The sequence below is a fragment of the Microplitis demolitor genome, chromosome 7 (assembly GCF_026212275.2).
Source record: "Microplitis demolitor isolate Queensland-Clemson2020A chromosome 7, iyMicDemo2.1a, whole genome shotgun sequence".
Lineage (NCBI taxonomy): Eukaryota > Metazoa > Arthropoda > Insecta > Hymenoptera > Braconidae > Microplitis > Microplitis demolitor.
Genome location: NC_068551.1, coordinates 22344399 through 22359297, shown reverse-complemented (window position 1 = coordinate 22359297; position 14899 = coordinate 22344399). Strand labels below are relative to the sequence as shown.

General features: G+C 31.0%; 6 protein-coding genes across 8 annotated transcripts; 3 read left to right on the top strand and 3 right to left on the bottom strand.

Moving 5' to 3' along the window:
* Positions 1-115: 115 nt before the first annotated feature.
* LOC103571911 (tyrosine-protein phosphatase non-receptor type 9) lies at positions 116-2202 on the bottom strand. The gene has a single exon (NM_001414843.1). It carries the CDS (start codon positions 1095-1097, stop codon positions 120-122), a length of 978 nt encoding a protein of 325 aa, NP_001401772.1. The 5' UTR covers positions 1098-2202; the 3' UTR covers positions 116-119.
* On the top strand, positions 2193-3205 carry LOC103571910 (tyrosine-protein phosphatase non-receptor type 9). Its single transcript, NM_001414842.1, has one exon. It carries the CDS (start codon positions 2215-2217, stop codon positions 3175-3177), a length of 963 nt encoding a protein of 320 aa, NP_001401771.1. The 5' UTR covers positions 2193-2214; the 3' UTR covers positions 3178-3205.
* Positions 3206-3569: 364 nt separating this feature from the next.
* Positions 3570-4370, top strand: LOC103571909 (NF-kappa-B inhibitor cactus). The gene has a single exon (NM_001414805.1). The coding sequence runs from the start codon at positions 3587-3589 to the stop codon at positions 4163-4165; it is 579 nt and encodes a 192-aa protein (NP_001401734.1). The 5' UTR covers positions 3570-3586; the 3' UTR covers positions 4166-4370.
* Positions 4371-4414: 44 nt separating this feature from the next.
* LOC103571908 (conserved uncharacterized protein) lies at positions 4415-6450 on the bottom strand. 2 transcript variants are annotated; one of them, NM_001414804.1, is made up of 3 exons: positions 5038-5854; positions 4738-4925; positions 4415-4652 (listed from the first exon to the last, which is right to left on the bottom strand). In NM_001414804.1, the coding sequence occupies exons 2-3, from the start codon at positions 4897-4899 to the stop codon at positions 4491-4493; spliced, it is 324 nt and encodes a 107-aa protein (NP_001401733.1). In that variant the 5' UTR covers positions 4900-4925; positions 5038-5854; the 3' UTR covers positions 4415-4490. The 2 variants fall into 2 exon arrangements, with proteins under 2 accessions (NP_001401733.1, XP_008548472.1); XM_008550250.3 differs by having other exon boundaries at positions 4488-4652; positions 4738-6450.
* A 1202-nt stretch (positions 6451-7652) lies between these two features.
* On the bottom strand, positions 7653-11144 carry LOC103571907 (deubiquitinase DESI2). The gene is made up of 7 exons (XM_008550249.3): positions 10628-11144; positions 10313-10503; positions 9893-10084; positions 9736-9808; positions 9569-9662; positions 9351-9492; positions 7653-9288 (listed from the first exon to the last, which is right to left on the bottom strand). The coding sequence occupies exons 3-7, from the start codon at positions 10013-10015 to the stop codon at positions 9112-9114; spliced, it is 609 nt and encodes a 202-aa protein (XP_008548471.1). The 5' UTR covers positions 10016-10084; positions 10313-10503; positions 10628-11144; the 3' UTR covers positions 7653-9111.
* On the top strand, positions 11100-14606 carry LOC103571906 (transmembrane channel-like protein 7). Of its 2 annotated transcripts, none has more exons than XM_008550246.3 (4): positions 11100-11188; positions 11298-11879; positions 11954-12204; positions 12371-14606. In XM_008550246.3, the coding sequence occupies exons 2-4, from the start codon at positions 11705-11707 to the stop codon at positions 14294-14296; spliced, it is 2352 nt and encodes a 783-aa protein (XP_008548468.1). In that variant the 5' UTR covers positions 11100-11188; positions 11298-11704; the 3' UTR covers positions 14297-14606. The 2 variants fall into 2 exon arrangements, with proteins under 2 accessions (XP_008548468.1, XP_008548469.1); XM_008550247.3 differs by having other exon boundaries at positions 11121-11188; positions 11266-11879.
* Positions 14607-14899: the final 293 nt, after the last annotated feature.

The following is a 14899-nucleotide window of genomic DNA, read 5'->3' as shown; positions in this document are numbered from 1 at the left end:
CCTAGAAATAAGTACTATTGGAAAAATAATCAAGTTATTTCTAACATACAAAAGTAATGTGTTTCCACTAATTTTTAAAGTTTTATATTATACTTGTCTTCTCTATGTTATTTTTAGTACTAGTTATCTTTTAGATGAAGAACTTTATTAAATAAAGCAGTGGCTACATTTGCAATGAGTTTTTTTGACACCTTGTTTACAGTTAAATTTACATAACGTTCCATCACCCGGTAACAGAAAAAGTATTGAGGCAAAATGAAAATACAGTAGTATCTTTGATTTCTAATGTTGATAAGGGTTGATGGAATAGAAATGGTAGCACAAGCATCAAATTCTGATATCGCACTATCAAGCAGACAATATGCACCTGTTCTGCCAACACCAGCGCTGCAGTGGACGACTATCGGTGGTGGATTGTCACCAATTTTGAAACGTTCCTGAGCTAGTTGTCTAATAACATCTTTTTGGGCACTTTTCACAGTTAAAATGAAATTCAATAGATTCATTACATCATTAGGTACACCATAGTCAGGCCACTGGGTAAAAACAAAATGCGTGACTTCTTGAATAGCTGAGGTCCCATCAGTCACAAGCAGAGTGGTCTCGATGTAACTTAAGTGAGTTTCTATTTGGGTGGTTGTTATTTTAAATTTTCCAAATACAATATCGCCGCCTTCGATGTCGTTCCAATATGCAAAACACTGTTTTCTATTTTCCTTTTTCTTGCACATCATTACAATTATTCGAGTATGATGCATCCACACTGTTCTCCAGAAGTCGTAGGCTGTCTGCTGCAACGGTGCCTGAGTACAAATAAACTTTTTTTTGTATTCATAGCCGTCTACATAATTCGCATTTATATAGTCTCCTCTATTTTTTTCAGCAGGCAACGTCACTCTAGTGTGATCAAAACATAACATGTCTAGATACCTGTTCAATTTTCGATTTTCAAGCTTCATAGATTCGTTGAAGGTGCCGTCTACTTTCTGGGCCATAATTTTCTCGTGTTCTCGCGTAACCACCTCTTCAAAATCACTTTTTTCCACTAAATTCAAAAACTCTGAATAGTTCAGACTCCTGAATTTGCATCGACTCATTTTTAATTTATTCACACCAATTACTCTTTAAATTTGCAATAAAACTTTCACTTTATTTTTAATAAACGTTCCCTTCGTACTTGTCGCACAATGACTGATGGCGTTGTTCATTCCACATTGCCTTTTATAGAGTAATTCAGTAGGATAGATTACTAAATATAGGGATTGTTAGCTAATAACTGGCATTCCTTTGTCCTGCTATAAGGTAAACCGCAAATCGAACCACCGATAATATTTAGTCATACAAAGTGCGCACATAGCCATATATTGGATGACGATAATAAACTCCTAACTTTCCCAGTTGCTAACCGAATTACTGATAACAGTGTCCAGTAGTGAACATACTACTGTCATGCAAAATTTGACAAACAAAATTCTAATATGTTTACTACAGGCAATGCGAGCTGGGCTGGTTGATTGAAATTTATTGCAATATTATCATTCGAGCTATTTTTGGATGAGGAAAATCGTCCGAAACTTTATACGCAGTTGGATAGGGATTTTATAGTGCTCTCATGATATCATCTGCGCCAAAAGCTATAAAAAACTACTCAAATATTTACGATCTTACGGTAATATTGTATATAAATTAGAAACCCAGAATTCGTAGAATTATTTATATTTATAATTTAATTTAAGACAGGGGGAGATATTTCAGGCGGTTTAAAAAAAGAATACTATTTATCTCTAGGTACATATTGTTTAAACACCATTAAAATACTTAGGTATTATTAGGTTACAGATCCGAAAAATGAATACCTTTAATATAATAAGTTTTTTAAAGCGCTCAAAAATAGTAACTTTTGTTATCCCTTAATGAGGTATTCATTATTTTTATGGTTCACGTTTATTATTCTGTTGGCGTGCTTGCGTGTCCGGCTACTATTCCTAGTTTAGTTAAACACGCAAATCTCATTATCTGTTTAAGTGCTTTATCATAGCATTATTTTGAACTGACAAATTTAGAGACGTTTTTTCTTGGAATTGGCTCCGAATTAATAACACTACGTCAGTATAAAAGACGTCGCATTAAAAAAATATGTTCATTTTTAGTAAGATAACAGTGACAACAAAATCTACATTTATCCTGTAATTAGTAGAACTAGTGTTTATCGCTATGCCAGGCTATTGTTTCGAAATCTTTAACGTTTTTGATTTTTTTGATAAAACAAATAAAGCAAACTTTTGGGAATTTGTCAGACTGGAACACGCACAAGTAATGGATATCCCCATATCAGGTACTGTCAATCATTTTTTAAAGCCAGAAAATTTAAGGAAGAATCGGTATCATGATGTAACGTGTTGGGATAACTCCCGAGTGGTTTTAAGCTCTCACGGAAGTAAAATGTATGATTATGGAGATTCCGATGGGAAGAAAATAATCGTTACATCTCAAGACAGCGACTCAACTTATATACATGCCAGCTTCGTAAATGGTTTCAAAGAAGCAAATAAATTTATCTGCTGTCAGGGCCCGAAAGAAAGCACGAGTGGTGACTTCTGGAAAATGGTGTCAGAACATAATTCTAGTGTTATTGTGTCCCTAACGGAAACAGATGATGAAGATCAAGTGTGTTATGAATATTGGGTCAAAGAAGAGGATTATGAACTAGCATTTGGAAGATATGTTGTAAAAACCCTTGAAATTATAGAAGAGTCTAGTTTTACCAGAACACGATTGCGACTCACTGATGTGAGCAGTGATACTTCACGGGAGATCCATCACTTTTGGTATCCTCATTGGTCCGACTACGGTAATCCTACCAATCCGGCGGAAATATTAAATCTAATATCAAAAGTGAACCAAAAACGAAAAGAGATGAAAAAGACAGCAGACTCTCAACCGGGACCGATAGTGGTCCACTGCTCTGCAGGAATTGGTCGGACAGGAACGTTTTGTACCATAGACAACGCGTTATCACAATTACGGAAAGAACAAACAGTGTGCCTACCGCAGACAGTGCTGAAAATACGGAAGCAAAGACATTCAAGTGTGTTTCTTCCTGAACAGTATGCATTCTGTTACAAAGCAGTGAGATATGCTTTAATAAGAGAAATAAAAAAAAAATTTTTTTATTAACTGGTTTCACAGCTTGAATTTGTATAAATGTAGCAATCACCTAATTTTTTTTTTAGCTCTTTAGGTACTAAGAGTAATTAGCGGGTGACCTCCTCTAGTTTATTTTATTTACATAAATATGTTATTTATTAAGATTTATGAAAACTTCCAGTCTCCATTGTACTGATTCCTTTTTTTTATGACGAACTGACTATATCTATTAATGAAATAAAAAAAAAACCAGTAACTTTCCATTACGTTTCCGTTAAGTGGTTCATTATTTTTATCAAACGACAAATAAAGTCTTATGGAGAACACAGTACCCTATTGTTGTCAATAACAAGTCCCGGAAAAACCTAATTGTTAACCGTCTCGATTATCAATTGGATGCTTATTTAACCTGTGACATTGTTATTCCATTTCGGTCCCGATGATGCGATACTATATATACGTCCAGTATTGGAAGCGATTTCTCAGACTAGTTCGTTCGTTCCACTGGGCCACAAGTAACGTGCTTTTATTCAAAAGTGATTTTGGTGATACTTTTAAAATGAGAGATTATAATCTTTACGAAATGTTAAGTGCCAGAAATGGGTCGGGGGGTACGTATTTCCACGAGGCTTGTCAAGCAAATTCAATAGCTCTTCTTTGGCGAGCTGCAGGAATGCTAGATGAATCACATCCCAGAATACTGAACATACGTGACTATAAGGGTGCCCAGTGCACCCATATAATAGCAACATCTAACGTCTCATGTTCAATAGACATGATGAATATTGTTTTACAACTTGGAGCTGACATAAACGGACAAGAAGGACTCGCAGGCCTCACGCCACTTCACATATGTGTAAATAAAAAAAATTACGCTCTCGCTGAATGGCTTTGTCAGGCGCCGGGTATCGATGTAAAAGTTGAAAACTTTGGAAAAGAGACGCCATATGATCTCGCTTGCAAGATGGAAGATCGTAAAATGATGAAAATTTTTGAAGAAAGATCGAAAAAAATGTAAGCTTCCTTCGAGCACACGTGATAGTGATAAAAAACCTGACATTTGTTATAATTTAATAAACTTAACCCAAAATTAACATGTGTAATTATAACTGTGATTGTTCATTTTTCTCAATTATTAGGTACAAGTTAATCTAGATAATTACAGACTTAATTTCGTTTATAATTAAATGTTAAGGCAGCTGTTCAAAAATATATAAATAGATTTATCCAGTGTACTTGTATAGATAATTTTAATGCGCACCAAAGAATAGATGTAATTTGATTTAATCGATTTATTCTTAAAATGTATACAAAATTATAATATGTTTAATTTAGTCTTAAATCTATTCCAATTCCAAGTCAGATTCCTGTACGATCGAGTTAATTATTCTGCTATACCGCCTCTGCAAACGCCGACTCCGGGCTTCCATCAGGTGCTGCTTCGTCCATGGTGGACAGTGTTTTAGCAAGACCCGGAACTTCTCCTCGTCCATGGATAGAAAATACTGAAAAAGAAATACATAGAGAAATTAACATCACCCTAGGTCAGCAAAGTTCGCCTGAACTGAGATAAAAACTTTAAACACAAACCTCGAGAATAGAAAGTGTTTTTCCTGCTGAGTCTTTCGGTTCTCGTACTGGCAATACTGTTATGAGCCAGTCTATTGTGCTGACAAATTCCCATTGCACGGTCAAAAAGAATGGATCGTCCAATCTAATCCAATCAGGTCCTTCTTGCTCATATGACCCCATTTTTAGTTTCTAGCTTCTCAATAAACCTGGAAAAATTTAAAATATTTTAAACACTAGATAACTAAATATATAAACGGTGAGATTCCACTCATATCTCGGTTAATATTGAAATTTATTAAAAACATATTTTGTACTTACCTTTGAAGTCACCATTACTAGTTGAGGTCTCGCGACCGATTGAACTTTACTTGTAAATAATAACTCATCGGGTTAAAATACAATTAACGTTATTTTAACTTTGGATAGTTTATCTAACTGCAGGAAAAGTTTTAATTAAATTTATTGTTAATTGAAATATAGACCATATATACTTGCAATAAGGTTTGTTTTTCATTAAATGCTTGATAAACTGGGATTTCCATTACTTTAACACTAATGAGGGAAAACAGACCACCGCAGAATATACATTTATAGGCATAAATGATAACATTGTTCGTGTTAATAAATATAGGTATTTTGTAATAAATATAAATCATACTGCGCAATTTAACCCTGCGTGTTATTTCATGAAGCCTAGTCCTGAAACTATTCTACTCAGTTCAATATGATCCTGATAGAATTTAATCTCGCCAGATAATCAGTTCTAATAATGGAAATGCCTATATGTCATCAATCATAAATTTTCATTGGGTCGGAAATCCAAATACCCTGCTAAAACGAAATTTTCTACTAGGCAATCGTCCCTAGTCGTATCAAACACAGATTCTATGGAGATATCAAACAAAATCGAGAGAGCCTACTAGCAATGCACTTCAAAAAGAAATTTTCAACAAGACCGAAAACTCGTAAATAATAATAAGTCAACTAACAGTACCTGGTACCGAAATTTATATCAGCGAATAAGGTCAAGAGGTTAATAATATTGTAAATAGTTATAGCCACCCGAATTTATCTGATGGTTTAATTATTTCTAATAGAGGCGCTGATTAAAACTTAAATACGAATAAAATTCAAATTTTATAGCTTTTAAAATTGTAAATAAAAAATGTAATACATAGATAGTACTATTTTCAAAAATATATAATAATATATATTGCATAAGCTTTTTCATGAATTTAGATCGTATGCTTGTCATTTGTTTATTAGTAATTTCAGAACACTAATGTTATTTGTATGTCTGATAGTTATGACTTTGTAAATAAGTTTTATAAAGATGAGTGTAACTGATTAATAATATTTATTATTCCTGCTTAAATTTAAGTTTCAAATCACAATGTACGCTTAATATATTAGTTGATTACATCATTGGTCTAAAATTAACTTGTTTCTGAGCAGCTACTGACACTAAAATTTCAAGTTCCAATGCAGCCAACTTCACCCTAGTCTGAAATCCTCTTGTTTCATCCCATGTTACACAATATGCTATTTCTTAGAAATATTAAACATATATTTTCTATTTATACCATCATGTTTATCAAACATACATTTTTTTACCTAGTCGTCTGATAAAATCAATTTATTAATTTTATATGAAAAATATATTATATTAGTAACAAATATAGGGGGAGTATATATATATAGGGGGGTATATATATATACACCCCCTATATTTGTTACTAATATAATAAAATATTTTTTAAAAATTTTATCTGATAATGAACATGATTGTCAGTGATAATTGGTAAAAAAAAATTTAATCGATAATTCAGTCGCGTGAATAAACTCTTTGTTATAATCTATTTTTATCTTTAAGATATATATGTATACTGATAAATAAATATGGACTGATTATGACTCAGTGATAATAGTTTGAGATAATAATTTTTATTACACAAGCTCTGCTCATAAATTAAATATCTTTTTAATTATTAACATTCTATATCAACTGTTGTGTCTTTGAACAAGTTTTGTCATACATTTCTAACTAAAGAAATTTATCTGACAATTTATTCATACGTATAAAATATTGATTCACGTTACTCATAAAATAAATATATATAAAACAACTATAAAAGACTGTAGTGATATAATTTATTCATAAATTATCCGTACAGTAAGTCACCGCATATCCGAAAGCTAATTTTCTAACGTTAAATTATCTAGACAATTACATGTCATCTTTTGCGTACTTGCGAACTATTTGTTTATGAAATAAATATTTGAAAATAATTTTAATTACAGTAAAAATTATCTAAACTCAATCCGGATATGCGGTATCCTATAGTCTATAAAAATAAATAGAAATTTACTTACCATTAAATGAATAAAATCAATAAGTTTTCAGGATTAATTTCTTAAAGTTCTTAAATAATAATAATAATGTACTAATTTCTACAATATAAAATACAAGTGAATTAGTTAATAATAATGTAGATTGTCTATTGTCAAAATACTACAGCTTTCAATATTTTATAGTTTTAATTTAATTACATACTGGCAGTCTTCATACTCCCATATTTTAAAAACTCAAATGATTATATCGGATTCATTTACTACAATTAAATTTATTACTCGCGTAAACATTATTTAATTTATATAATTAATATTAACTCAATTGATTATTAAATAATTGATAATACACCTAAATTTTTTTTAAATAATTACAACAATTTCCAATTTTATTTATCAATTCAAACTAATACGTTTATTCTGTTTCCTTTTCTATAAATGTATAATTGTATAAATTTATCATTCAAATAATTCAAGAACTTTTTTAATCCATATATATATATAATGATACATTGCTAATTTGTATCGAACTACAGTGAAAATATAAAAAAAAAAAAAAAAAATTAATTGTCATTAAATTTAAAATAATTCAATATAATGAAAGTCAATAATCATAATGTGCGTATTATAATTAATTGAGATATAAGAAAAATAAACATAATTTTTTAGTATTTGCTTTGCGTGTATAAATTAATAATATATAATTGACAGTACATTAAAAAAAAAATTTTAAAACAAAAGTAATTATAAATTCACGGCGATCGTTATTATTTAATTATTATTATTATTATTATTATTATTATTATTATTATAGTAGTCATTATTAGTATTAATAATAAAAAATGTCTACACAACATGCATATTCTCCTCTTCATTCATCACTCAATCGTTAATAATTTTACTAAATTTTTTAAATCCTGTAACATCATACGCCAGACAACGATTTAACCGAATAATTACTTAATTAACATTTTTCTCTATAATCGCAATACACAGCGTACTGTAATTTATTATTTTTTTTTTTTTATTTAATTTTAATGTATAAACAACACTGAGTGATTGAGACTCAAGTTAAATGCATTGAGATTTTAAAATAACAGTACAGTAATTGTAATAAATACTTTTGTAAATTAAAAAACTACGTAAGACAATTGACGGTAAAAATAACTGAGTATAGAGTGCAAGTCAGAAAATAAAATTAATTAAAAAAAAAAAAACGATCAATAATTTATCTGGTGTCTTACTGACGTTTGTCCATCACAGAAACGTTCCAAGTCGCAACTGACATTGTTTTAAAGTAGTGGACGCGTGAATTATTTAAATTCACTTACAGTAATAATAATAATTATTTTTGTTATTATTATGAATGCTATTTCTTCACAATAATTAAAAGGTTATTGATACAAAGTTATCTTAAAGCATCAACTACATTACTCCTTAGTTTCATTTTATTTATTAAAAACGAGAAAGAACTTTAGTTATTATTTTTCTATTATTATTATTATTATTTATTTATATGCACTCATTCATAAACAGGAAGCGAAATATCTCCGTGCACATAAATTTTTCTGTCTCAATATTATCCAAAAAATTGTTGCATTTCTCAGTCTCCTAATCACTTTGATTTGTAGGCATGTTTTTTTTTTTCTTATTATTCATAATCATTATTTTATTTATTATTACTTCGTTAATCAACTATTAAACTTCGACTGTTTAACAAGTAATTATCGCTTACGTTTACGCTGGATGATTTTAAAAATACAACGTTGCAAGGAAGGCATTATTTTCATTATTCATTATCATTATCATTATTATTACTTTTTAGTTTCGTTAATTTACTTACTCGCTGAAAAATAAGAAAAAAAAATTTTGCTATCCGAACATGATACGGTTCGCTCCGATGATGGCAAGTGCATCTTGAAATAATCCAGGTGATACGCTACTTGGCATGGTATTTATTATTTTATTAATAATAATCTAAAACGTACGACTCTTGCGGCATTTCAAAATATTACACTCGCTGCCATCATCAGACACCAAATGTTACAATGAAGTCTCAGAAGGTGGTGTACTCTCGCGATGATTTACATGACTCAGTGAATGAGTTAAAGCATCTGGTGTCAGCCATTCTTTAGGCAAACAACGTTGTAGAAATGGAACACATGAACTGAAGTATGCTAAGCGATTAACCCATCCAGGAATTTCTTGTCCACATAATATCTGTAAATTCATTAATATTATTATAAATTATCTATCTTATCAAGTTGTTAATTAATAAATACCTGAGTCAATTGTCCACTAAAATGATTGCAATTTTTATTCATCAAATGATAACGATCACCACGAAAATCTTTTCCCAATTCAGTGACAATTCTAGCAACATCTTCTTCCGTAAAATCGGTGTATCCGATATGGACTGATTGCCTAAAAAATAAAACAAATAAATGATAAGTGATTAATTTGCATTTGGTATTTATAATAAATAATAATTTAAACAGACCGAAATCTAAATTGTTCACCAAGTTCATCAGCATCGCGCGGTGCTATTTCAAAAATACCAGATATTGGGAGTGAATGACCACCATAAGCGTATTCTAATAAATAAAATAAATAAATTAACCCAACAATACGATCAGCTAAAATAAATAATCACAGCTAAATACATACCAACACCATAAATTTCAACGCCCGAATGGAAGACTCCTAAGCCAATAGGTGTTGTGTACTCATTCATCCAATACTAAGATACAAAAATAAATAAATAAATTATATTAATAATAATCAATAAAATTATTTATTAATTTATGTGATGAATAAAGCTTACCATGTCATAAACATTAAGAATAATTGGTTCTCTAGCCATTTTGGGAATCAATTCTTCACTGTCTTGCGGATAACCGAGACAACTTGGGAATGGAAGGTTGCAGCCAAAACCTGATTGAAACATCACAGTGACACAAGAGTTAACTTGTACGCTTGTCGTGTAGATAGCACTATATTTTTAAATCCAGAGCACCTAATAAGCAATAATACCGCTAGATAATTACACTACCTAAATTAACTAAGCATTGAGCATTATTAATTACAATAAACTACAACTTTTAAGCCATTTTATCATCAACTACTTGGAGTATTTAATAAAAAAATTACATTCGTTTAAAAAAAGCCAAAAAATAAACTAAACTGAGCAATTGCCGCAAATATATTAAATAAATAATAAATAGCAAAAAAAAATCTATGTTACCTTGCGATGAACGGGCTTAGAAAAATTTATTTAAATTAATTCGCCAGCTATTTTTATAATTAATTAATTTTTGACAGCTAACCAACAGAAACGAGCAGAACTTGAGACCAGGAGATAAATAAAAATCATAAATCTCCATGAAACAACCGTCAAGAGTGCTCGATATCAATAGAAGAACAAGAAGAAGTAACCTACAAACACAAATACGTCTATATATTATCATACATATAAACATATAAGTAATCAATTAATAAAAATAATTATTATTATTTTTTAATTGTACACGACTATTTGGTAACTGTTCACAGTACTTACCATTCAATTACATATGACCTCGATTTATTATTTTCAGTGATTAATAAAATGATGTGTCAATTGTCCGCATAAAACAGTTCATTTTTTTTTCCTTTTTTTTATTTACTCCAACTATTTTGTTCACTTGGTTATTTGTTCGGCACAATTATTTGTTATTTTAAATTTTAAAACTATTTATGGTGTTTACGGTTAATAATTAATTTTTTAATTTTTAATTGTTCATTTATTTACTATACACAAGCACAAGAGTCATAGACAACTAGAAATTTATAGTAAAATTCAAGGGGTGTGTTTCCATGCAAGCTGAATCAGCTGTAGGCTTTAGCTGTTGTTCTTTATTGTATATATGTATGTATGTATGTATGTGGAGAATGTGGTGGAGTATGTGTTCAATACCTTGTAAGTACTAAAGTATCCATGTCGGTGTGAAAGTAAACTGTGTTGGTACCAGCAGTCTTGGTCTTGGTCTTGTTGTTGATGGTTTGGTGTCTGTCCTGTCTGATGGCTGATATCATTGGTTTTTGTTGGTGACGTACGTGTACATCTAATGGCGGTTTAATTGTATGTAAATTTATTTCATACTTCATTTTATTTATCTATAATTAATAAACTTACTGTACATATATATATGTATGTAGATATAAGTGTATAAAGATATATATACATGTAGGTGGAGAGTGGAGGTAAATATACCGATAGGTAGAAGTAGAAGATTGAAAATGTATTTCCAAGCTTTACTTGGCAACGAGTCTCCGCCATCATAGTGTCATTTTTTATTATCATTAATAAATAATAATTGATGAAGACAAGGTTTTAATTTTTATTCATGACGTCTATCAGTATTGATGAAGAAAGAAAAACCAATTGAAAAATGACAAATACTTCTGGGTACGGAAGTGATAACAAAACGTTATCAGAAACGAGTCTAAGACTTACTGAGAAATTTATAGTTATGGTTGAGACTGATTACAGTAACTATTGAAGTCTAGTCGATTAATGAGCTGGTGATTGTTGTATTTTGTTGGTAATTTTGTTATAAATTAAGTGAAGATCAAGTAAGTTGATAATTGACAAAAAATGTCGGGAGGTGAAAGGAAAAAACGTGGTGGTGATAAAGGACAGGGCTGGGAGGAAGCTGGTGCTGAATTTTATCAAGAACGTTATCCTGCAGCTGTAGAAGCTGATTTGCAGCAAGCACTGCGTGACCCGTCCCACATTGCTACTCTGTTGCCGAGTAAAAAGTCACGTGTTGGTAAGTCATTATAAGTTAATTCTTTATAAACTTAATAACTAAGCAACTAACAAATATTGAATGTTATTTTTTAGCTACAGCTAAACGGATAAGAAATGAACCAAAGGCAACACTCAGAAGACGTACGAGCACGCGATCACGATGTGCTACCAGCACAGCACGACGTATGTCAACAAATGCGCCAAATGTTGATACCGCAGTATCAATGCTGCCCGATTTATCTGAAAATTTATCTAATGAAGAACGTACTTGGGAGGAAATAATGCAGATAAAAGCAATGCCTGTTTGTATGGCACAAAAGATACTATTGAAACGACAGCTACAGGTAATAGTTACAACACACATTGTCCACTTTGTCCATCTGTGTCTAACAATGACCGGCGACACGACAATATCATACAATATGTTATACATTTAAATCGATACTTTCAATACTTTGTTATTTATTTTTTTCTTCTCTGCTTATTTTAAAAATTTTATTGTAATTTCAGAATGCAACGAAATTAAGACTACAGGGTTTCGAGCAGCTAAAATGGCAGCGCAGAAAAGCCTGGCAACAATTCAAAGCCCGGTTGAAAGAAACTTACGCGAAAATGGAACTTTGGAGCACGAGTTTTAAAAAAATCGGCGGTAATTTTGGCATGGGAATTGTTGCATACTTTTTATTTATTAAGTGGCTTATGTTTCTCAATATAACATTATTTATTGTTATATTTTCGTTCATAATATTACCAACAATTGTGTTAATTGACGAGCCAGAGCCCTGTACTGGCAACAATACCTCTAGTGTGTCGTGCTCATCAGAAGCTTATTGGAATTCCTCGGAATCAGGAAACACATTTGTTGACATAATGCAAGCACGTGGTATTTTAGAACGTACATTAATATTCTATGGGGCTTACACTAATCAAATTTACGGTGAAAATGGCAATGGCTCGTATTACAATTTGCCGCTGGCTTATATATTCACTATAATTGCCGTGACTTTGATTAGTTTAGTCGCGATAATACGGTCTGCTGCCAAAGGCTTCAAGGAACGCGTAATTGAGGGTGAGGGACAGTTTTATCAGTACTGCAATTTAATTTTTGGCGGTTGGGATTTTTGTATACAAAATGAAAAAGCCGCAGAGATTAAACACAAAGCGCTTTACAATGAGATCAAAGCGTTTTTAGAAGCCGAGAGACTGGAGGAAGAACGACAAAATCGTACGCGCGAAGAGAGAATTAAATTATTTTTCGTTCGTTTGATTGTTAATTTATTAGTTATGTTAGTTCTGAGTGCATGTGGTGTTTTTATATACTATATTATTGAACTTTCGTTTGACAAAGTCGAATATCCAGTTTCATCGCAAGCCGATTCGTCCTCTTACATATCCATTGAACGTATTATCCAAATAATATACGAATTTTTACCCTACTTCTGTATTGTCGGATTGAATGTCGTTGTTCCTTTTCTATTTCGTTATCTAGTTGCTCTAGAGCACTACAATCCGTTGTTCGTAGTAAGATTAACCCTATTTAGAATTGTCTTCCTACGTCTTGCGTCGTTAGCCGTATTGCTGACAAGTTTTTACAAAAAAATATCAATTGACGATACTGCTGAGGATGATCAGGAACTGCCACGACATGTCAGCAAAACAATTCATCATCGTCCTCAATGCTGGGAGACTTTTGTCGGCCAACAAATTTTTAAACTCTATTTGACAGACTTTTTTACACAATTTTTCGTAACATTTTTTATAAATTTTCCCCGTTCGCTGATTGCCCGTCACAGTGAAAATAAATTTATACGTTTTATCGGTGAACAGGAATTTGATTTGCCAAGACACATTTTGGATATCGTTTACTCTCAAACAATATGCTGGATTGGTATGTTTTTCGTACCAGTACTGCCATTTATTTCAACAATCGGCTGTTTCTTTTTGTTTTATATTAAAAAATTTTCGTGTTTAGTAAATAGTACACCTTCAAGTCAAGTGTATCGAGCTAGTCGTTCAAACTCCATGTTTATGTTTGTACTGTTGGTGTCATTTATACTGGCGATAAGTCCAGTGGCCTATTCAATTGCTGAAATAGAACCATCGAAATCCTGTGGACCATTTCGTGGCCTCAATACTGTATGGACACTTGTCATACAAACTTTCTTACGTTTCCCCGAGTGGATACAAAAGACACTATTTTTTCTCGGCACTGCCGGATTCGGAATACCCGCGTTCATTGCTCTTTCTCTGCTACTCTATTACTATTGGGCGGTTGCGGATGCCAACAAACACATGGTCGTCGTTCTTAAAAACCAACTGGTACTTGAAGGACACGACAAACAATTTTTATTGAATCGTCTTAGCGCTTTTATTAAACAGCAGCAAGAGCAATCCAAGTATCAAGACCAAGCTATTGAATTGAATAATTTTTCGTAAATTATTTTTTAATACACTAGCTTTGTCTTTTTTTTTTATTTTAAATAGTAATTAGATTATTTATAAAATAGAAATATGTGAAAATGGTTGATGTTAATGTAATGTGAGTTTTAATATTTCGGACGTACAGTGTAAAAAAATTACGCGCCATTCTTAGAAAAAGGATAAATTAGGAAAAAAAATTTACACATTATAAGAACATTCAAAATTAAACGTGATAAAAATTAAACAAAACCTATTTTCACACTAGATTTAATAACTATTATTTATAATATTCAATTGTAAATATTTATTTATTTGCCAGATAGACTTTAAGAAAAAGTTTTAAGGCACTCACTATTTCTAGTCGGAATAATTATAAAAATGAGTAAATAAATATTTAAATAAATCTCATGCTTTATATGTTCTGATACATTTAATATAGTTGAGGTATCAATATTTATATTCAAAATAAATTTGTAAACGATAATTTTAAACAACGGACTATTTAAGATATAGAAATATTTATATTATTTTATTTAAATAATAAATTATTATTATTATTTATTAATGAAACAGACTGAAGAGGACCTCAACTATCTTAATGACTGATATTTAATCACT